Source organism: Melanostigma gelatinosum (assembly GCF_949748355.1).
Source record: "Melanostigma gelatinosum genome assembly, chromosome: 9".
Classification (NCBI taxonomy): Eukaryota; Metazoa; Chordata; class Actinopteri; order Perciformes; family Zoarcidae; genus Melanostigma; species Melanostigma gelatinosum.
The window spans coordinates 13,330,216-13,353,432 of record NC_136642.1 but is presented as its reverse complement, the minus strand read 5'-3'; the positions used below and the strand labels follow the sequence as shown (position 1 = coordinate 13,353,432).

Here is a 23,217-nt window from a genome sequence, read left to right as displayed (position 1 = left end):
TGTTCTGTGTCATTGCTCCCCCTAACAGCCAAACAGATTAATGCACCTCACTCCAAAAAGTCTCGTATGCGGGTCTGGAGCGTGCCTCTCTGGTGCCACTATAAAGCAGTCGCTTCAGAGCACTAATAATAGCCAAATCACTGATATTTAAAATATTATACGAAATCGGAAAATTAGTAAAAACTGGAATTAAAACGTTTCCATTTTCCAAAGAGGGAAATTCAACAAATAAAGTAAAAACAACAACAAAAACACAGTAACAAATACACACTTTATTTAAACGGGCCTGAAACAGAACATGAACAGAACATGTCTCTCTCTCTCTCTCTCTCTCTCTCTCTCTCTCTCTCTCTCTCTCTCTCTCTCTCTCTCTCTCTCTCTCTCTCTCTCTCTCTCTCTCTCTCTCTCTCTCTCTCTCTGGATGTTGGATCTAAATGTTATGTTACTTTACATCTGTCTCTCCTGCAACATTTTCTTTGATTGATGTTTTGTTGCATCTCATCATAACGGCAATATATTTTCTCAGTGTTTACAGCTATTGACAAGATATAACTAAAACTGCATTCACCACTATTACAACATTGTTGGACAACATTATAAATAGACATCCACAGTTTAAAGTGAAGGCAGTCAGACAGGAAGTGTGATTGATGTGCGTTAAATTTAACCTTCTGCCTTTTGCAATCTTACAACATCTGCTCGACAGACAGATATCTGTGGATTAATGCAAGGTTGAATTTGTGAATCCAGAAAGTTTTATTGGTTTTTTAAGTTGTTGTGTTTTATAGCACATTCTACCTAAACATTACAAAATGGCCCCTTGTGAAATAGACTCACACATATTTTCAGGCAGTTAAGTTAAACCACAGCCCTCCTAGCGTGTCTAAGGAAAATTCTGAGTAACTCAGAAAACATGCTTTTATTTTTTAAATCCCCATTAGCGGCCTCCTAACAGCCACATCACCAGTGGCCGCTGTAAATGTATTTCATACTTTCAGATTTGACATTTTACACTGAAATAAATATCATATTTATTCTTCTGAGGCGTCTCAGCTGCAAGTGCTTGTTTAAGCAATGACAAACATCATATCAACAAACTATTTGACTGTGTTAATTGTTAATTAAGCATTTGTATTCAAAGTATTAACCCTCGGAGATGACATTCTCAACACAAGTTCTTATTTGGCTAGTTTTTTGCGCATTTCTTTTCCGAAATAAAACAACCGAGTGGAGGTCAAGGTTTACCAGCATTTTGTTTAGCCAACACGCGTAATACTCGATACCAATGAAAACGTTCTCACCTATAGTGTGCATGTTCATCTACTGGCTCGGGTTAAACCGTGTTAAGCCCATCAGTCTTAATTAAGTGATGTTGAAATTGTTTGAAAACAGTTGTTAAAAGAGGTTTAATGTGACAAGCTGGGCCACTCCATGCAGCCTTGGCCTGAAGGCTGGCGCTGCGCACGAGTGGCTGAATAATTCACAGTGGAATAAAAATAGGAATTGGCGTCAAGTTTATCACGTAAAACCATTCTAATCACCAAATTAATAACTATTTAACATATGACAACTCGCCGTTGAAGTCAAACAGCAAACCACCGGCTAGAGTGAAACATTACACCGTTTGCTAATGCTTCCCTCCACATGACGAATTCACAGGCTTTGATTTATGAAAAGTGAATTTGGACTAAATTCTAAAATTGGCAGCATAACAGGATTAGTGATATGTGACACATGTGCCCACTCAGTAGTGATGACAAATGAAAATGGATTGGAGTGTGGGAAATAGCCCGTGTCCAAAGGTTTATATTGGGCGTTGCGAAAAGAGAGAACAGGCGATGCAAAGTCTGGAGCCCCTCTGGCAAAGGCCTTTCTTGTTCCTAGCCTATAAACAACATTATATGTTTGCATGAGACGTTAAACGCATGCGTATATGTCGCCTGATTAGCCCCTTCTTTCAGGCAGCTTCCTGGCCTGGCCTCTTATCAACTTTTACGCGTACAAACAGACACAATGCGCATGCACTTCAACATCAACAATTGGGCATTGTGAAGTTAGCATCAGAGTCAAGCAGGCTTGCTTTAATGACCCCGAAAATGCTGGCCCAAACAACCAGCAACCATAAGAAAGATATACCGAGGATGTCTTGCAGGCCTTTGTCTGTTTGTCCTGGGTGCCAAACTGAACTGATGCCTGACAAAAGTGCAGCATGACTCTCATTGCACCGCCACTTGAGGAGAGGAGTCTATATATAGCCAGAGAAATACACACAGAGAGGCGACGAATTCAAACCTTTCATTTGCTCATTTATGAAATCCTTTAAATATATGTAATTGATTAAATGCTGTCCTACGGTTTACGCATGCATTACAAGTCTTGCTTTTCTTAAAATAAGACCATATCGTACTCAGGATTTTCTCTCTTTTTGCCTATTATTAAATGTTATTTTAGCCTCTGATTAAGTCTCACATGCGTAGCAAAGTCTAAATCGCGTTGCGTTGCTTGGTCTTCTGCCCCTGCAGAGTTTAAGGTTAGGGTTAAGGTGAGTGCTAGATCTAAAAACGAACCGAAAGGTACAAATGGCAGGTTGTGGAATGAAATTGGATACAAATATTTCTTTTGTTCGACTTTAATGCGGTAATTTAACGATACCAGTCCACAGCATGAGTCACAGAAGCTCAATGAAAAAGAACCCGAATTTCAAATGCTTTTCAAAATAGCCCAAATTGTGCAAGATTGAGCCAAATCCCCTCTCAGCATTTTCCTTTCCCATACAGCCAACGGTCTACTTCATAAACGCATTGCCTCATATAGCCTACACATTGAGGCGTAGGCTATCTGTCATTTTGTGCCAGTGGTCACATGGCTTTTGGCCCTCAGCAATGGATAGAGATGGATCCCCACGTCAGCTAAGGATTTCTGCTCCACCACTCTGCCTCAATGTGACTGGAGCGCAGCGCAGCGCAGGAACTATGCGAGGACTATTATAGGACGTTTCCAACAGCAGAATATGGATTTTGATGAGCGGATTTCTGGCTCTAATATGTATTTACCGAGCTGCACTTACTACGTCTCCGGAGCAGACTTCTCAGGTCTCCCACATTATTTAACCCAGAGCCAGTCCTCTTGCCCCATGACATACCCCTACCAGTCCTCAGCCTTGCCACAGGTCCCGTCCGTGAGAGAGGTGGCTTTCAGAGACTATGCGATTGATACGTCCAGTAAATGGCACCACAGCAGGGGGAGCCTGTCACACTGCTACCCTGAGGACATCGTGCATAGGGACGGATGGACGAGCCAGACCTCGAGGGGGGGAGAGATCCTGGTGAAAGGGAGCTCCTGCGGCAGTCACTCCAGCGCCTCCAACCCGACTCCCGGATTCTATGGCAGCGTTGGCAGGAACGGCGTCCTGCCACATGCGTTTGACCAGTTCTTCGACACTGCCTACCCGAGCGCAGAGGGCAGCACAACACCGACAGCACAAGCAGCAGACTCGGACAGACACGCCGCAAAAACAAGTCCCGCTCCGGCTCATCCGTGCTCGGACATGGCGGAGAGCTGCAGCCCCAAGTCGTCCTCCAGCCACAGCGAGGAGAAACAGAGCAAGAGCAGCAGTGAGTATAGCCCTGCTGAATACGAGAAGGAGGAAAATGTAACGCGTTGCTCTTAAAGCCTTTTATATGCTGTTTTATAAGCACGTAAGGTTTATGGAGGGGCTGCAGATTTACCCTATAACAAAACTATGTTATAAACGACAAGATCACGTGCTTGGGATTGAAATTGGCCGTGAAGACTTTGGCGTTAAGCTTGTCTTCCAAGATTTCAAACAAGATCTCCACTTTTTTTTTCTGCAAAGTGCGTTTAAATATCCGTGTATGTTTGGCCTGTAAACTTCATTCATATGGCAAATAATATTTATAAAATACGATTGAAATAAGACCATTTGGGATATCTTATACCTCCAATATTTCTGTCCATGTGATTATAATAATGTTTGAACGTTATTTAACGTATATATTTTGGGTTCATAATGTGGTTTATTCTGGGTCGACTAAAGTGGCTCCTGGGGCATTTTAATGCGACTTTGGTGCAGATTAAGTCTTAAACCCTGCTCCCTATTCAAAGATAAATATTTACAAATTCAAAGGATTTGTGAGGATTTCATTTAACAACTGCTTTTGTTGGAATGTGCCCTCACTGACACTAAAACAACAACAGCACTTTACGCACAGTGAAATCAAAAGCGGGCAATACAAGCAGACCAGATACACGATACTCATGACTGTTTGGTTTAGGCCCACGCGCTCACTCTTAAACGCCATCCGGGGTGCTTTTACAGATTTCAGTTTTCACAACTTCCCATGCAGTCCCTTTATGTCCGACATGTCCAGTCTTTGTTTACAAATCTCGGTCATGTCTGAGAGGAGGGAAACACTTGAACTCCAAAGCTCTTGTCGACCACCACCAGAGCAGCAAATGGATACAAGATTACATGTTGTTGTAATGTGTCCATATCTCATGTGGTGACCTTTTGCCGTTTTATTTATTTATCTCCCAGGTGGCCAGAGGACGCGCAAAAAGAGATGTCCATATTCAAAGTATCAGATCAGAGAACTGGAGAGGGAATTCTTTTTCAGCGTTTACATCAACAAAGAGAAGCGTATGCAGCTCTCGCGGATGCTCAATCTGACAGATCGCCAGGTCAAAATCTGGTTTCAGAACAGGAGGATGAAGGAAAAGAAACTGAACAGAGACCGTTTACAGTACTACACCACGAACCCCCTGCTATAAACACTGAACAAAGACTTTCACTGACATGCAGCCATTCTGCCAGTCACCAAGACACTTCTACATAGTATACAGGATGGCGACTTTTTTAATGTGCAGACTTCATATATAATTCTTTACTATTTATACACTATTTTGTCACTAAACACCGTTGACATTATTATTATTGTTAATAATGATAAATATGGTTGTTATTCCGCTTGCCTGACCGACCAACAGTCTTCCCAGGTTTAAAGTGATGTGGTTGCGTGTATGGCGTACTTACTCAAAAGGCAGATGTGCCGGAATCCCTTCTGTATTATTTAATAATACACGGAGATTACTGTCCTGCAATTTAAAAAAAAAAACCTATAAAAAAACCTAAAAACTATTTTCTATTTTATTAAATTCTATAGAATCTAAATTGTTTCCACTGTATTCACACGCCACTTGTATGGCCAGATATCTTGACACCAAACTACTGTTTGTGTATTTTATTTTCTTTCTTGTAATATTTTAACTTTATTGTACAAATACAACTCCGGTGACTATAAACCAATTTTGTGTGTTTTTGAATCACTAACCCCCCCCCCCCCCCCAAAATGACCGGTCAATGTTGCATGGTTAAAGACTGTGTGCGGATCAGTGATATGCCCCGTCAGTGCAGGCGCTTTGTTGAGCTCTGTCCGTAAAGTTGGATTATTCCCGAACTTCATCCAAAAGGCAAACCGCTGATAAAAGAGCAAACCCCCCAAATGAAACAGAATCCTATATTTTATTTTAGATGCCAGCACGTGCACCGTATCAGATGCATGATATGTAGGTCTGGTGATTTTTATTCCCTCATGGCTGGAAATGGGATCCGCTGCAGTTATTGTTTGATATCCATTACAAATGGTTCATTCATTTCTGGGGCGATGAGGAAAGGCTGCTTTCTGACCTAACATGCCTGTTAGGCTTACTCACACAATCTTGACACTTGTTTGAATGCAAAGATGTAACAGGCCTCGTTATTCCAAAGAATATGAATGTATTTGTGTGATTATATGCTCATCAAAGAATACTTTATTAATTGCATCCACTGACAGTCAGCTAATAAGGAAGTGACACTATAGGGCAAATCACTGTTACAAGCATCCCTATATGGTCATTCATATATCATGTGGAGCACTTTAATCCAAATATCCTACATGCTATGAATTTGAAGATTTATGTTAACCTGCATGGGAAGGTCAAATGAAGCCCGCGCACATAAAGAGATGGGTAAAAATTGGCTTTAGGTGGCTTTGTGTCCACCACCAGGCCCCTGAAAACAACTTGAATGGCCTACCATAAGCTAATAAGGGCCCTGATGCCTTCCTTATACTGTGCATCCTGTGAGGCTCCCAGGAATTCCGCTTTGATTGCTGCACATCCTCCCAGTTGCTCCAGTAACTTGGCCATAAAACGCGGATTCGTCTGGAGCATTTGGAGTGTAGTGCAATAAAGCGTCTGAGACCAAGGTTATTAACTGTGACTAAGGGGCTGAAAACAACGGCCGGGACCATTGAAAGCTTGTGTTCACGGACCTTTCCGGCGTCATTTGTTTCCGCATCGTCCCGCAGTAGGATTGTTCTGCGTTTGTGTTGTGTTGCATTGTGTGCTGTGCCGTCTTCGTCCACTGGGTGGCGCACCTCAGATCAATGTCATTGCCGTGAATTGAGATATGAAAGTAGTTTGACTCGCTACTCGGTTGCTTTGAAATATGTCACCACCGCAGGATTTCATTGTTAAGGTAGGCACAGACATGTCAACGCGGGCTTTCCGAATGTGATTCAAAGAAGTGGGTTTTATTGTTCCATGTTGTCTGAAAACTGTAGACGCTGTTTTATCATCATAGGCGCAGATGTTATGATGTCATGACAGCAAAATCACCGGAAGTAAATTGAGCATGTTTATCTCTTTGAGCATCACATTTAATGAAGGTTGCAGTTTTCCAGATGTTGTAGGCCTGGAGTGACTAATGTGCACTGACAAATAGGATTACTATAAGGCCTATATTACAAACATTGTTGCTCACTAACTTTTACAATCCAGAAACAGTTTAAAACGTACTTCATTTGATAAAACTTACATTCGATTTGTGTTGTTTAGTTGTTATACAAAATACTGTCCCATACCTTTTGTTCACTGTTAAGATCCAGCTTGTTAAAACGTGTGTCCCATGTGTGTGTGTGTGTGTGTGTGTGTGTGTGTGTGTGTGTGTGTGTGTGTGTGTGTGTCTGCAACGTTTCCCCATTCGTATATCTTTCGAAAAGTTAATTTGTGTGTGTAGTTGTGCGTGCGCGCATAGACAGACACCAGCAGAGAGACATTTTGACATAAAACAGTCAGTATGGGATTTTTATTTCTAACATTTTTTCTTACTTTTAATTTAATAAATAAAAAAAGGTTTTATGGGAGTAATAATATAATCTCACCCACAGCGCGCACTGAAACATCACAGGAAATAAGCCAGAAGGGTTAATGATTATTATCATTCATTGCAGCCAGACATGCTGCAGGTTTGACGCCATATGAAATGGCTGTACATAAATTTCTAGACTGTATGGCTCCAGACTTATAGGAAAATGGTGGTAGCCGATGGTGTAGCTATTTCACCCACTTTTGGAGACATCTTCAGGCTGATCTAAATCTGTAGGCGCTGTAGACTCCTAAGAAGGTCTTTTCCACGACGGTGTTGATGTATTGACTGCATTTTTATTGTATTTTAAATATTGCAGCAGTCCAGGCTAGCGATTTGTGTTCACTCGTTGTCAACACATATCCACTTAATTCACATTTTTATTCACTTGCACGGCAACTTCACAACCACAGCCTATTACAAAAATGATCCATGTTTGATTATTGGTCCTGCTTATTTGAAATGAAAACTAAATGTAATATTATGACATTAGACCTCAATTATCAAGCTCTCTTGATTTGTTTTGTTTTGCTTTCTGGTTGTTTTTTATTGGTTGTTTTTATTTTTCTCATTATCTCCAACTCTGGCCTGTTTGTTTCAAACATTTCATCAAGGACGAAAACTATGAGAGCGAGACGATAAAGATCTGTCATGCATTAAAAAAAACGAATGAATTAAAAAACCTTTTCAGGGCATATTGGGCGTTTTATGCATGGGTGTAACGGGTATTAAGAGTTGATTTGAAATAAACTTATGTGAAGGCCTAGGAATAGGTCTGCGTGTTTCTTCCTATGTGCATACGTGGAGAAACGTCCAATTCTTTAGGATATGGCCTAATCGCAAAATAAACGAGCTCTTATGTCATCTCTATTGTAGCAAACATTTCTTTCAGTCCTGCCAATATCAAGTGATCGTTAAGAAAAAGGAAGCTACAGGGCATTGTTCCGCTGTGGCGCTTACTTCAGCGTTCCTGCGTGTCACCTTTTATAAATGCTCAACAGAGCCTTTGCCGTAAAAGGTGTCTGGGCGCAATCATGACATTTGCACCCAAAACATTCACACCACAATCACAAAAGCTCGAGGGCTCTAAAGGAAGTGTCTTTGCACTGGTTCGACATGGCAAGGTGTGGAGATGAAACACTGTCTGCACTACTTTTGGACAGACCATGAGGAATTTTAGACACAGTCCAATAATAGTCATCAGAGCAGCACCAGAAGGGTTAAGAGTCCCACGACCAAAGAGTCACACAGGACCTTTTGGATCTTTGATGCACCCTGTGCTTCTCAGAGGCACCTCTAGAACCCTCCATTTTTACAGTGCTGTAAAACTGGCCATGAAGCCATGCATTTTGTACATGATTGTTGGGGTTCAACAGCCGAGTTGTCATATAAGGGTTGTTCACACAGGCAGCTCTGGGCTTATAGGTGGGGAACGAGGCTCAAAATGTGAGATTCAAAAGAGATTTAAAGATTTTACCTAAAACCCTCTGATGCACCACTTCCCCTCCACAGTTTTCTCTCCACTTAGCCTAAAACTAAATATACGACGCAGCGGAGCAATGGTCGGACTGGGAGGAGTCTGAAGCCGCCTGGTGTTTTAATTGGCTGCAGGCTACAGTGAGAAGCGTGAGTATCAGTAATTATTCAGCAATGTTTTGCACAAGAAATGTCAGCCAGAAAGGGCTATCTTCATCCTCCGTCAAATTATACCACAACGATGACATGCCCCAACAACCAAGCTGGGAATTCGTTTTTCGTGGACTCTCTAATAAACGTGAGAACCGACAGCGGTTCATATTACCAAAGTAACGGGGTGTATTTGCCACCGGCGTCGGAATATACATATGGGCTCTCCGGTGGCTCCTGTTTCCCGGGGATCGGTAAGCGCAACGAGCCAAGCACCCAGAGCGTGATCCCGTCATCTGCTCCATATGTTCAAGGGATGGAAACGTGGCTGGAAACGTCGAGATCCTGCCGAGTGGATCAGCCCAGCGGCCAGCATATGGCTCAGTGTTCATTCTCACCGAATATAAAAGAGGAGAGCGCTTATTGCCTGTATGAGTCTGACAAATGTCCAAAAGGAGCCACGGTGGATGACATTTCTTACTCGGCTGCATCATGCCCGGTTGCCGGCAGCACTTTGCCAGTCCCCGGCTACTTCCGCCTGTCTCAGACATACGCGTCCTCCAGGGTTTACCATGATGTCCAGCCAAACGTGAATCACTTTACTCTGCAACGACCTGCCCGCTTGGACAGCCATCCCTCCCAGACTGCCTCTGCTGAGCCGGAACGGAGGGAGAGCCACGAGGAGGCGCCTGTCCCAGCGCCCTGCGCACCGGCCAGAGAGGAGGACAGCCGCCTCTCCTCGGAGAGTTCATCCTCGCCTCAGCCCGCTGAGACATGCAGTGTGGAGTGTCCAGAGAAGCCAGTAAAAGGTGAGGATGTAACATGCATTGTAGAAAATGTAGAAAAATAGCAGACGGCATAAAAGGGCATGCGAATATAATTCTTGGGCTTCTATTGTTCTATTTCAACCAATGATTTCTAGCCACAAATTAACGCGAGGGCATGCGGCATACGTGCTGTTTGTCTATTCGTGTTTTAAGATTTAGTTCAACAGCCAGCCACTCACAGGTGTACATTTAACGGCTATCTGACGGTTTATCGGGCATGAGGCGAAATTGAACGTGACTTAACCAATCAGAGCCGAGGAGCAGAGCTATTGTGCTTTGTCAGCTGTGTTTAGATAACAAATATGCTGCTAGCCGTCCTTTATTAGAATGATATTCAAATTGTCCATGTGGATTCATTTTAACAAGCAACTATTACGTTTTGGTGATCAAAAAGCACTTTAATTATTCTTGTTTTTAGGGTTTTATTAATATTTCATTTAAAGCAAGTGCTCTTCATTTGTCCTTTGCAGGATTCTAATGTCAATTGTCCCATCTTCACAGGCACAGACCTTGCTATTATTTCAGTAGACTGTGCAGGCGTTTTATGTCTTGATAATGGTGCAGTTGGCTACACGCTGCTTAACGGGGCAAATAGTTTCTGGTAAAATCTGAATTTCAGCTGTGGAATATCACATGGTGCTGTGCGTAAATGAAATAGAACACAGTAAACACTCTTTATACGGGTTTTTAATCCTATATGAGTGTGTAGTATGTGTCACTTCAGACAGAATACTTTATATATCAAATCATATCTTCAGTAGTTTACAGTAAAACACACTTTTATTAATTTAAGCATGTCTGGTTTTCTAGATTTTGGATTTTGAATGGTATTAGTCCATTTTTTCGAATACAATATGAGTCCTCCCTTCAGGTACGACGTGTGCGTTTTTTTTGTCACACCTGTTGCCTAATACATTCTTTCATTTTTATTGTAGGAGATGGAAAAATGGAAACTACGGCGAACTGGCTCACAGCTAAGAGTGGCCGAAAGAAGCGCTGCCCCTACACCAAGCACCAGACTCTGGAGCTGGAGAAGGAGTTTCTCTTCAACATGTACTTGACTAGAGAGCGTCGTCTGGAGATCAGTCGCGGTGTGCACCTCAGTGACAGGCAAGTCAAAATCTGGTTCCAAAACAGGAGGATGAAACTGAAAAAAATGAGCCGAGAGAATAGGATCCGAGAGCTCTCCGGCAACTTCAGTTTCTCATGAGACTGTCTGCGTCTTTGGCGCCCTCCTCCATCCATGGCAAGGGCGCCTGTGCAGAGCCCCCCCACCCAACTGTGAGAATGTCCATGGAAAATAGGACCCTACTGCTAACTTATTGATTGTTGTTCTTTCATATTTTCACGTTTTATTTTCTCGTGAATATGTATTTATAAACAGCTACATTTGTAACGTTGATCCATTGTGTTTAAGATGTTCATAATGTGACCACAATGTTTCAGAGCTTCAGGCTTGTACATATTGTATAGTCACCCTGAGTGGACTTTGCATGCAGGACTAACCCTTGGGATACTTGTGTTACAGTTACATGTCGATCGTAATGTGACAGCTAAGGAGCCCAAGGGGTCTGAGGAATATTTGCACATTTTTTTCTGGTCAAAATAATAAAACCATCCCTGCAACTGCAGACTTCTTATTTCATTCAGATGGACAGACGGAGCTGCGTTTAAATCTTAAACCTGGCACATAGTGGACGGTGCTAATGCTGTTGTGTTTTGGATAGGTCCGCTCTGTGCACTGTAGATATTATTACAGTATAGTAGAGGGTGATGTTCTTCATAGTTTGGGCCGATAATATATAGCTGGCGGCTGTGCACACTTCGTTGTGTTCTGTCCTTGACATCAGACTTAAATGTAAACCTCACAACGAGTGATGGAACTCGTTTTTCATTATTACTGTTATTTCAAAATCATTTTTAATTATGAACAAGTGGGTCCTTGCTGCAAAAAAATTGTCAAACAGTAATTATTATTGTTATATATGTTTCTTAAATGATACATTGCTTAATTGTAAAGTAACGGATGCAACTGGACTACCTGGACTAAATCATTCCAAACATTTGAGAATTTCCGCACTCATCAGGCCATGAACACAATCTGCCTGAGCATTGTCTTTTGAGCTTTTACAGATCACTAAAATATTTTCAGGTTAACCTGTTATACGAGAAATCACATCATTTCCACACCTTGAAAACACAAACAACACAGATATTCCTGAAGAGGAGAGCGGGCTGCGAGTGGTTTAGGTAGTCTCATGTTGTTGGGCTATTATATTTCTCCCACAACACGAAACTGCCTTGATTACCTCAGTAAAACTCGTCGCATCATGGAAACTGAATCACTATTAATTACTGGTCGATTTTATTAATAATTTGGCCCAGACTGCTTCGAACCCATAAACAGTATTATTCCAAAAAGTGCAATAAAGTGTTTTATTGTTGTGCGTAAAATGAGCTCTTAATATGATTTTTGTCTTGTGGGTTTTCATTAACTTTTGATCTGAATTATTCTGATTTAATCTTAGAGATACATTGTTTCATAATTTCTATAATTTTAAGACCACATCTCCAAAGTATGTTATGCGTCTCTATGAGATCTAAACAGCCGGACGTAAAGACGCAGGCTGGGAATGGGAGGATTAAGGCTTGTATATGTCCAGGAGAGGAGTAGAGGACATACAAGGCCTCGGTTATGATCATTGCAGTCTGCCAGCAGCCTCGCCGTAGGAAATGCCGGATGCGTCTGCTTGCACCAGAGAAAGGACACAAAGGCTGAGCTTTATTGGTGATATTTAGCTTAGACAGCCAGATTGTAACCTTAAGAAAAACAACCCAATTGCCCGTGATAAAAGGACCGTTATATAGCACCCAAATAACCTCGCCCCACTTTCCGTTTTAGATTGCTTTCAAAGTAGACCACAAACCTGTAGACACAGCGAAGCGCATCTTGGAGGCTGTTTTGATATGTTCGCCTCCTATAATGCTTTAAACACGTTTCTGCTTGTTTTATTTAATGTCTAAAAGTCTTGAAAATGTTTTATACCAGTCACTAACAACAACCAGCAATGTCTTCCCAAAGTAGGAAGAGTATTAATGTAACCATTAAATTAATATATGTCTACAAATATATATATATATATATATATATATATATATATATATATATATATATATATATAAATAAATATATATAATTTTTTGAGAATAAATAATCTTATCAAGCACACCTTTTTTTGGCGATTTCACAAATTTAGGTTTTAAAGTCGCCCCCCCCCCCCCCCCTCCTCCTCCTTTGTATCACAACTACTTGGATTACACAAGCTAAGATCTATTGACAAAAGTCATAACGTTTATTGCTTATAAAACAAAATATTTCCCAATAAAGGCGCGAGATTTCCTATTAAAATGCGGTGGGGAAAATGGTGGCCATTTAGTTGAGCAGCAGGCTGATTTATTATTTATTGTTCTGTCCCACGGTCACGTGTTTGGAGCGCCCTATCCAGTCTTGGGCAAGGTCCAACTTACTGGACGCATTGAGCCCCTAGCTGGTGCATGCAAGCGGTACATTGTATGCAATGAATCTGCTTTTTCTAAACATTGCAAGACAATAACGCATTATATGAATTTATTTTTCGCTTTTGCATTTTTGCAATGTCGATGTTGGGAACGAGTTATTACGTTGAATCGCCTCTTCTTTCCGAGCAGGAAGATATGGCATCGAGGTACTCGTCAGCTGCAGGGGTGGAGCAGACAATGCTCACCGAATATGGTGGACAGGAATCTTTCCCTTTGCAGGCGAAATCTTCTATTTTTGGTGGATCTTGGAGTCCCATCTCGGCCCACCCTCCAAACACCGCCACTCCGACCTATATACATCACCATTACACGAGCGGGGACAGCGATGGTATGTTTACGCGCTCCTGGGCGTTGGATCCGGTGTCTGCTTCGCTGTGTTTGACGGGATTACCATCGACAGCCATGCATTGTGAGATAAAACCAGAACCTCTTATTGGGAGTGCTGAATGTACAACTTTGGAGACGCACACACCTCTTTTGTCTGACATTGAAAATGGAGCGTCCCTTGCGGAGATTCCCTGCGAAACCACATCCGCGCCTAAAGCCACTGAAGAGAAACCATCAGCTGAGGACAAGACGGCGATAGATGCAAGTAAGAAACATGTTTTCATTTTATTCCAGCCACTTTGTGGAGTTATTTGCATTAATGCAAATTACATGAATGGCTTGAGGACATGGAGGGATTGTTTTGGGTGTCACAGGCTTGGTTTAGTGTAACAATGTGTAGTTTATGCTCAACGAAATTCAACAGTCTCACGTGACATGCATGATTTTCGGCATAAAGAAGAGATCTTCCTCAAGGTGATTAACACATAAGGTATATTTGTACAATTATTTTAAAGGACATTTCAAAGGTGCAGGCATTTTGGCTGTATCTCCACTCCTCAAATTGATCAGTGCGTAGTGTAGATAAACCAAAAATAATTCTGTATATATTGACAGGAGATGCATGTCCTTCTCACACTGGAAAGCCAATAGACCAGTGCTGTTTTTGAGTCCTATTTTGAGGGCATTAACTCTCTTGTCTCACGGTTTTGACCCCCCTGTTTCCAGATAACCCATCGTCCAACTGGCTTCACGCAAAGTCCACCAGAAAAAAGCGTTGTCCATATACAAAGCATCAAATCCTCGAACTGGAAAAGGAATTTCTGTTTAACATGTATCTACCCCGGGATCGTAGATACGAAGTCGCGAGAGTCCTGAGTTTGACCGAGAGACAGGTGAAAATCTGGTTTCAGAACCGCAGGATGAAGATGAAGAAAGACAACAAAGACCATCGGAGACACAGTTAACTGGTTTTGGACTGATACGAGGGGGGAGGAGGGGCGGGAGAGAGCGCGAGAGAGGGAGAGGGAGAGATCCGTCTTTAATATTCCTGACCTGTTACACATGTTGTAAAGTTTGTGTCGTTAAAAACAATGCTGGATGTGTTTTCCCTATATGGTATCAGTGTTTCATGTTTGTGAGAGGACAAAGTGTCTCGTCAGAGTTTAGATGTTTTGGCGCACAGAAATAGTTAACTAATATGCCATTTGTTATTTGCATGAAATGACCCTTGACAACCTGAATGTCTTTCAGCTACCTATTTGCATTGTTTAAGTTATTATTTTTGCAATGTAGTTGTTTTTTAACCATTAGGTTCATTTGTGCACTTCAAATACCTCGTCGTTCCTGTTTCACCCAAAAATAAAGAGTAGTTTGTATAGTTCGTGAGACAATTATGACTTTTCATTTGTAATTAGTTTGCTTATAATATTAAAACACATTGCGGTTTACGAGACATTTTAGCAAAATATACACCATAGTTTAATACAATTACTTCATTAACAATGCACAGCTCTGTTCGCTTAAAACATTTACAATATTCAAAAAAATTTGAATCTTCACTTTTGTCACTGAAAATGAATTGAACTACAAAGCCTGTTTTTATTTCAGGATATAAAAGATTGAAATAGTACACTTTTTCTTCGTCTTCTGGCTTGTAACCATTGAACTTAATGGCGCCAACAACCCTAATAAATCACAGGAAAATAATCCTGAGGCCTGTCCAGATATTTTCCCTCAGAAAGGTTTTTGTTCAACCTCACTGGGATTAAGTTACGTTTTAAGAACAATATTCATAGCCCTCAATATTAGTATTATGGAAATGAGATTAGTCTTCATTTGATTGTGGCCAACAACTTTTGTATCACGAAACAAACGTAACCACACACAGCGATGCAACCATTTAAAATGGAAAGACACAAGCGCGAGGTCAAATTAAAAAAACAGCGAAACACAGTTCAGTATTTATCGATTATTTTGCACTTTGAAATGGTCTTAATCGCATGTGCAGTACTTTTCATTACATTTCCGGCCTCTGGACGCCCTACAAACTAGATGCCCTCCTGCAATAAACCACGATCACAGCCTCAACTGTTTACAAGGTGCGAAAATGGCAAAGCATGTAGGGGCTCCGTGACAGCAGTAAAGCAGCATTATCTAATGAGGCTCGGGCAAACAGTCAAATGTGTGATATTGTTGTGAGATAGGCCTGAAGCGCCGGGGTAACACACACACACGCACACCCCCCCACACACAGATACATGTCCAGTCGCTGTTGTTATGTCAGGACTGCAGATGGGTCTGTCTTAAAACGTTTAATTTTACAACCGTCTACTAACAAGTTGTCTGTCTCGTTGCAGAAACATCCATTTGTTGTTTTGTTGCAGCAGCACAGCTCTCAGAACAACAGACACCCACAAAACACAACAACACGTTTCACACACTGAGATGTGTTTCAAACAAATTAGACAGTATACATCACTTTATTTGGTGAACAATTGTAAAACGGCAGAGTTAAGAAAAAGGACAGTCAACAGTGTTCTGATGTCGGTGTCAGGGCTCAGTGCTGCTGTGCTCTGACCGCCAGCAGGTGGAGGCAGCAGCTCGTCTGAAGAGCAACTCTCAAACTGGATGATGCGTTCACGGCACACCAAGAAACCACTCACAATTTCTTATAGACCTGCACCAGGTGTGTTGCTTTCGTAACCCTGCAGTTTCATTTTATGGTCATCTATGGCATGAATTGATCTTTGAAGATCCTTATTTATAAGGGTTAGGGTTCCTTTACGTTTTTATTTTATTAAAATAGTTTATCTGTATTATCTGGGGCTATGAAATGTTCCAATAAATACTCACACATCAGATATTCAATTGATATTTAATTTTAAAAAGGCAAATATATAATTGTATCCCTATAATCAATAAATAATAATTTGGTGTGAGCATAATGTAACCACTTCCCTTTTGTCCAGGAGTCGGACTGGACCTCACTGGAACCGATGAACTTGAGGTCCTAAAAGTGAGAGATAGCCTAAACCTCCTCTCTCTTCCCGGTTTCCCTCTGCACCCCCAAATCTCACCCTTTCCCCCCTCCCTCGCCCCCAAAGGTCACCCACATGCAGCTCATTAAGTCTCTTATTCCTTTTTGGGAACGCAGTAAAGATAAACATGCAAAATAGTGACCATATACTACATGTGTATAACCCTATCTTCTGTAAAGTATTTTCAGTCACTGTTAGATGGCATTCCTGTCTGATCCCCCATGACTGTTTGGATGGATATCACCCATGCAAACGGACATTTGAGGAGCGATGCTGCAGGAAAACAGAAAGTTGCTGCTGTTGGCGGTGACCTCTCACGACCCCATACATCAAACCTCATGACACCGCTGGTGACAGAGGAGGCCACAAGTGAACTCTGGAGGAGAAGTTCAGGGGAGTAAAGCCATGAGCACATGTGAGTCTGTTTCACTTATCAGTCTGTTGTTCTGGATGCAAGTGATGCTTTTGTGATGTGTGTGTGTGTGTGTGTGTGTGTGTGTGTGTGTGTGTGTGTGTGTGTGTGTGTGTGTGTGTGTGTGCGTCATTACATAGGCCTTAACATGTTTGCAAATAATTTCTTGAAAATGACTGACCTCCGTCTCGAGCCATGCTGCGAACACTTCAGATCAATGCAGTTCTCAAGTGAAACAGACATTTTAAGTCCGGAGTTTGCTTTCTGAAGAGCTGCTTTATCAGCTATACTTCATATAATTAATTTTCCTGCATTGTTATTGTTGTTGTCAATGCCACATGAATTTGAAGTACACTATTTCTTCCTTAAAACGTGTTCTTATCCATTTTTACCTTCACAGGGCAACTGCGCAAGGAGACTTGAATCAATGGTCTCTTAAAATGGTGTGTTTTATATATTTCATTCCTTTTTTATTATCCCACATTTTTTGATCATTTTGTCTTCTTTTGATTTCCTGGGAGGCAGACAAAGGGCCCAGAATGACCATATCTGCGTTTTATCACGACATTTTCTGCACATGTCGAAGTGCAAAACAATCTGATTTGCGGCCCTTCCAGGAGCCTCGAGTATCTGTCAAATCTTCTCATGAATCCAGGGGGCTCAATAAATAACAATGTAACATGGAAATCCTTTCGTGAACACTGCTTTGTTTCCAGGTCACACACACACACACACACACACACACACACACACACACACACACACACACACACACACACACACACACACACGCACACACACACGCACACACACATAAGGACCATGAAGCTTATATATTTTTTTGCAATTCACACTTTTTAAGACGATTGGAATGATTTCAACTAAATATAAAAAGTAAAAAAATACAAAACCTTGCAGGATGTGTAATAAATGTATAATAAGTAATTACATTTGAATACATTTACCACATTTCACACTGAAAAACAAAACAGACGCACGTTTGGTAATTGTGCAACTATATATGTTTAGTCTGAGTATACATTAGCATCACACTCCCAAACAATGGAAATAATTGTACAACACAGTATAAGCTGTAAATTGTAATTGAAATGTTTTTTCTTAAAAAACAAAGAACAGTGGTCGCAGGCTCGGCCTGCTTGCTTCCCAGATGTCTCCCGTTGTCTCAGAACAGACGGGCAACGCGCCGCTCGTCCTCACAGCTCCAGACACTGTTTTCTGACTCCATCCGCTCAAAACAAGCAGCGAAGTGTAGCTTTGTGTCTGCACAGCTCCGAACAAAAACAGCAGACTTAAATCAAAATGTAGGTGCGATACAAGATGTTCAATGTTTTCAAGTCTGAGAACGCAGGTTCTGTTGAATATTGTCGAGGATGATCCATCTTTCAGAGGGCTCTTTGTTCTCTTTCTACACCTGTGTCGGTTTAAATATGGCCAGGTTTATACAGTCTATACAAAACAAACATTATGCACATCAAATACAAATACATAGTAAATTTATCTGGTTATCTTAGATATTATATTTAGATGTATATAATTTGCCGCAATACATTCTTAACAATGAACAACACACATTGAATTCGGATTCATTTAAAGGTAATTTAATTCATTTCTAAATCAGTAATTTCTCTGTTATCTTTCGTTTTCTAGAGCCTAATTTCTTCGGGAATATAAGGATATTCGTCGTTCACAAAGTATTTACTATCCTAAAAACAAGTCAAAATACACAGTTATATGAAGTATAAATCAAACATTTCAAGCAAACGTGGTCAAACTGAATTATTCTTGAAACCGAACAGGCCAAAGAAAGACGTGTTCACATCTGACACGGAGGAAGGTATGAGACTGAATGGGATTTCTGCTGAATGCCAACACCCACTCACCTCAGCAAACAATCGATCCCATGTAAAAGCTTCTCCGTTCGTTTCTATACCACTAACCAAGTCATTTCCACTCCTCTGTGTTTTTTCTGTGCCAGTATAGTCCTTTCTGAAAACGAAAAGCGACAGAGTTTCGTCTCTAGATGGATTTCTGATTTATTACTAAGCGAGTGGGCAAAAAGCTTTTGTGCGTAATGGCCGTGCGTCTCATCCGTGCTTTTCAAGAAATCCCCACATTTCTAAATTGAAAACTTCTCCTACAGCCTACAGAGAGAGTGTCTGTCCTCTTCCTGGCCATATGATCTAAGGGAGTGTTAGATGGTTTAAATGTGTTCTCAGGGCAAGGAGCTGTCAGACCTTTTGGCGAGAAAGATTGATCACACACAGGCTGCCAGGGCTCTTTGTTTAGAGCTTGAGCAATAAACAGCCATCACATCCCCACCTTTCCTCTGCCTCACACTACAGTGGCAAATCATTTATACTTTCCGCTATGTTATAACCAATGATGCCGAGGGGTAAGGATGATGGCTTAGGTCAATATCATCCCTAGGTGAAATAAAATAAATGAAATGGGATGTGGGACAGGGAGCTGTAAACTGTAAAATAGTGACAAATGCCTGTCAAATAACCCAACATGCCCTCTTACATTGACACCATTTTATTTCAGGATTTTACCTAAAAAGACTTCGATGAGAAAGTTCAACATCATGTATTGGGAGTCTTGGATAGAGATCAAATTACCCCAACATCTGACGAACTCAAAATCACATTGAAATCTATTAAAAGGTAATCGGTCTCTCTCTCTGTCTCTCAGTCTCTCTCTCCTGTGGTGTGCGTTGGGGGAGGGGTCGACATGTTGGCTGTCTGGTGCAGCTTTTCTTCTCTCAGAAAAATCTTCAAAAAAAGTCTCAAGATTAACGCCATGGCGCTGATAACGACTGTGGGCGTCGCCGCATTATGAGACACAAATGTGAGTGCTGAAATGACTTGTGCAGTGCCACGCTACAAATAAATGTACAAGCTCACAGACACACACACACGTGCGCGTACCACAACTCATACGCGCGCATTCGTACGAAAGACTGCGTGGACGCGCAAAGAAGGCGGGGGGGGGGGGGGGGGGGGGGGGGTGTTTGTCGAACAAACTGACCCCCAAAAATGTGTAAATACAGCACCTACCCCCGGAATGAGGCGTTACCCCTCCGACTTTCTCGATCAATCACAGGGGACAGTGGCTTCTTTTGATAAAAAACCCAAATTGTCATTGGGCAGATGCAATCATGTGACAAGCAGCAGGGTCTAATTCCAACCATGTCCTCATGAAAGCAATAGTTTATGGCGCTGAGGTCTCCATTCGACCATATCGAGTTTAGTAGTTTACGACAATAAACTGCTGATTGAACTGAATTAATCTTAAAATCAGCGACTTTTCAAGACAAGCAGGAGGAGATGAATTACGAATTTGGGAGAGAAAGTGGTTTCATCAACAGCCAGCCGTCGCTCGCAGAGTGCCTGACGTCTCTCGCCAACCCTGTCGGTGATGCATTTCAAAGTTCATCAATCAAGAGCTCGGCGCTTTCACAGTCGACACTGATTCCTCCTCCTTTTGAGCAGACCATCCCCGGCCTGAGCCCGGGCATCCACCCCCGCCACAGCCGCTCAAAACATCCGCTGCAAGCTGGATCCTTGCCCCCGGAGTACCCGTGGATGAAGGAGAAGAAAAGCATCAAGAGAAATCAGACGACTGCTGCTGCTGCTGCGACCACGGCTGACTCCTCGCCACTCTACTTCTCCCCCCAAGGCAAGACATGATGATTAATAACCTCCATGCAAAAAGGCTCCTCGTTGTCTGAGGATTCCCCTCAACAAGGAGCTGCATTCCGGGCCTTGTGCAACGTGGGCGTCCCTTTAAGCCGATATAGGATTTTGATTTAAGCATGCTTAATCTCATCAAGTGACGCACTGACTTCTGATGCAGTGTAATAGTGTTAATGTTTGACAGTAATGGAGAGTGATAGATTCTTCTTACACCGGCCAGCAGCTGGCATGTTCATTAATCTTCACCCTCCGTCCTGTCCTGTCCACGCAGACCCATCATATTCTGCCTGGGGCCCATAAATCTTCCCAGTCCCGGTGCTTGCTTGCCACAAGTTTCACCCCATGGAGCTTGATTTTCTCCCCACACGCACACACACACACACCAACACATACACACACAACTGCATGTGTATAATGTGTCTGATTAAAAATATAATCTTTGGTTTATTTCTTTAGGTTCACCAGAGGTGCCAGAAGTTCTCGTTGGAGGTGGAGGGGCGTCCCGGAGGTTGAGGACCGCGTACACCAACACCCAACTTCTGGAGCTGGAGAAAGAGTTTCATTTTAACAAATACCTGTGCAGACCGAGGCGAGTGGAAATAGCTTCTCTGCTGGATTTAACTGAGAAGCAGGTGAAAGTGTGGTTTCAGAACAGGAGGATGAAGCACAAGAGGCAGACCCACTGCAAGGAGAACCGGGACAGTGAGGGGAAATACACGTGTCTGGACGACGGGCCGGAGGACGAGTTTGAGCAGGCGGTGGACAGCAGCGCAGCTGGGACGCTCCTGGAGAGGGAGAGCTATTTCCACCAAAATACCTTAACTTCACAACAGTGTCAGAACGGCCACAATGAGGACAACCAAAGCCCGGCGGTTACTCCTTTGAACAGCAATGAGAAAAATCTGAAACATTTTCCTAACCCGGCACCCACTGTTCCTATCTGCGTGTCAACAATAGGCCCGGACAATGATCATTCCCCGGGCCTGGACGTTTCTTTGCAGGATTTCCACGTTTTCTCATCCTCCTCCTCTTTCTCACCAAGTTTGTCAGATTCGGCGCAAAGTCCCCTGTCTTTATCATCCGAAACGTTTGACATTTTCTCAGAAACATTCACAACAATCGATCTGCAAAACTTGAGCTACTGAAATATTTGAACATGTTTTATTTGAATTCAGACACTTGTGTGCAGTTTTTGTAATCGGTTTTAGCGATAAAAGATCTCATAAATAAGGTAAGTTAAAGCAAAAGCAACACAGCTATTTAGCCTATGCGTAGTTTATTCCATTAGGCTGCGAGAGGAGAATTTATTTTTATATGGATTCGACTATATAACTGAGCAGAATATTTTTCTTGAAATAAAACTTTGCATTGATTGGAAACAGCAGCGCTGTTGTCTTATTTCACCGTGAGAAAGTTTGGAGAGCTCATTGATTGTAGGCCTTAAAAATAAAACATAAATATATAAAAAATATCGGCCACAGGAGAAATGAATTATGTTCATGCATAATTCATAATGCTGAATGTAGTTTCTCACAGTATTCAAATAAGGATAATATCAACTGTTTAATTTAAAAGCCACGGGATATTTTCTGAATTATAGTCTACACGTTGATATGTTCTTGTGAAGAAACTGTTGATTTTATAATCTCAAACTTCCCCAAAGAAATAGCCAAATATATGCAGTGAGCACAGCGCACTATGGGATACAATTAACCTGCAAGTAAAACAAATTAAAAATGGTATTTGCAGCCCAGTTTTAGTTTTTTAATCTTTGTTTATTTTCATAGATTTAGTTGAAATCTTTTTTTTTCAACGTGACCATGCTGCTGGTATACAAACCTCAGTGATTTATCGGATCAGAAAAAAGCAGAGTCATTGCCCCCTCATGTTGAAACCCAGAAAAAGACCATTTGCAGTGAGAGTTCCCTGCTAGGAGTCCTTGGCTCTCTAATTACATTTTACTGCCTATACACCTCACAGCACTGATGGTGCTTGTTTATAGCCTGATCCGCAGTATACAATACTTTTGAAATTTAGAATCGCGTTTTATACGGCATTATATTTTTTCAAAACTTTTTATGATTTCAAATTATTTACGGTTAATTCAATAATTGAATAATACTGTTCCCCCCCCTAAATTGGTTCAAATGTTAATTTATATTGTTCTGTACGTGTAACACAGTAGCACAACAGACAGGTAAATAGCATAATTAATTTATAGTATTTTTGTTTTAATGAAGGTTAATATGGACCAAATTGATTCCGTCCATGCGGCTAAAGGAATCCCTCACACCGACCAGTTGAGCGTCGGCTCGATGAAGCGCAGAGAAGCCACAATGTCACAGCCGTGGTCGCTGTTTTTTAATATGATGCTGATATTAAATCTGGAGGGGAAATGGTCGATGAAAAGCCAGAGATTGTTCCAGGAATCACAAGATTAACAATCACGCTGATCAATTACTCTGACCAGAGTCTGCAGGCA

At 41.7% G+C, this 23,217-nt stretch overlaps 4 protein-coding genes across 4 annotated transcripts; all 4 read left to right on the top strand.

The window, feature by feature from the left end:
• Window positions 1-2,882: 2,882 nt before the first annotated feature.
• Window positions 2,883-5,342, top strand: hoxa11b (homeobox A11b; the record flags this gene model as incomplete). The annotated part of the gene is given in 3 exon segments (XM_079275596.1): window positions 2,883-2,895; window positions 2,898-3,614; window positions 4,559-5,342. Coding segments are annotated over 3 exon segments (963 nt in total). The 3' UTR covers window positions 4,792-5,342.
• A 3,534-nt stretch (window positions 5,343-8,876) lies between these two features.
• On the top strand, window positions 8,877-11,424 carry hoxa10b (homeobox A10b; the record flags this gene model as incomplete). Its single annotated transcript, XM_079274770.1, has 2 exons — window positions 8,877-9,645; window positions 10,599-11,424. The coding sequence occupies 2 exons, from the start codon at window positions 8,877-8,879 to the stop codon at window positions 10,871-10,873; spliced, it is 1,044 nt and encodes a 347-aa protein (XP_079130896.1). The 3' UTR covers window positions 10,874-11,424.
• A 1,788-nt stretch (window positions 11,425-13,212) lies between these two features.
• hoxa9b (homeobox A9b) lies at window positions 13,213-14,926 on the top strand. Its single transcript, XM_079275961.1, has 2 exons — window positions 13,213-13,834; window positions 14,296-14,926. Exons 1-2 carry the CDS (start codon window positions 13,318-13,320, stop codon window positions 14,532-14,534), a joined length of 756 nt encoding a protein of 251 aa, XP_079132087.1. The 5' UTR covers window positions 13,213-13,317; the 3' UTR covers window positions 14,535-14,926.
• Window positions 14,927-20,298: 5,372 nt separating this feature from the next.
• Window positions 20,299-22,067, top strand: hoxa2b (homeobox A2b). Its single transcript, XM_079274558.1, has 2 exons — window positions 20,299-20,718; window positions 21,192-22,067. The coding sequence occupies exons 1-2, from the start codon at window positions 20,367-20,369 to the stop codon at window positions 21,878-21,880; spliced, it is 1,041 nt and encodes a 346-aa protein (XP_079130684.1). The 5' UTR covers window positions 20,299-20,366; the 3' UTR covers window positions 21,881-22,067.
• Window positions 22,068-23,217: the final 1,150 nt, after the last annotated feature.

Excerpts from the sequence above, each read along its gene's own strand:
- hoxa9b (XM_079275961.1), top strand. The coding sequence starts at position 13,318 with ATGTCGATGTTGGGAACGAGTTATTACGTTGAATCGCCTCTTCTTTCC. Across the intron at positions 13,835-14,295 it reads CAAGACGGCGATAGATGCAA|ATAACCCATCGTCCAACTGG; the intron begins GTAAGAAACATG and ends CCCTGTTTCCAG.
- hoxa2b (XM_079274558.1), top strand. The coding sequence starts at position 20,367 with ATGAATTACGAATTTGGGAGAGAAAGTGGTTTCATCAACAGCCAGCCG. Across the intron at positions 20,719-21,191 it reads ACTCTACTTCTCCCCCCAAG|GTTCACCAGAGGTGCCAGAA; the intron begins GCAAGACATGAT and ends TTATTTCTTTAG.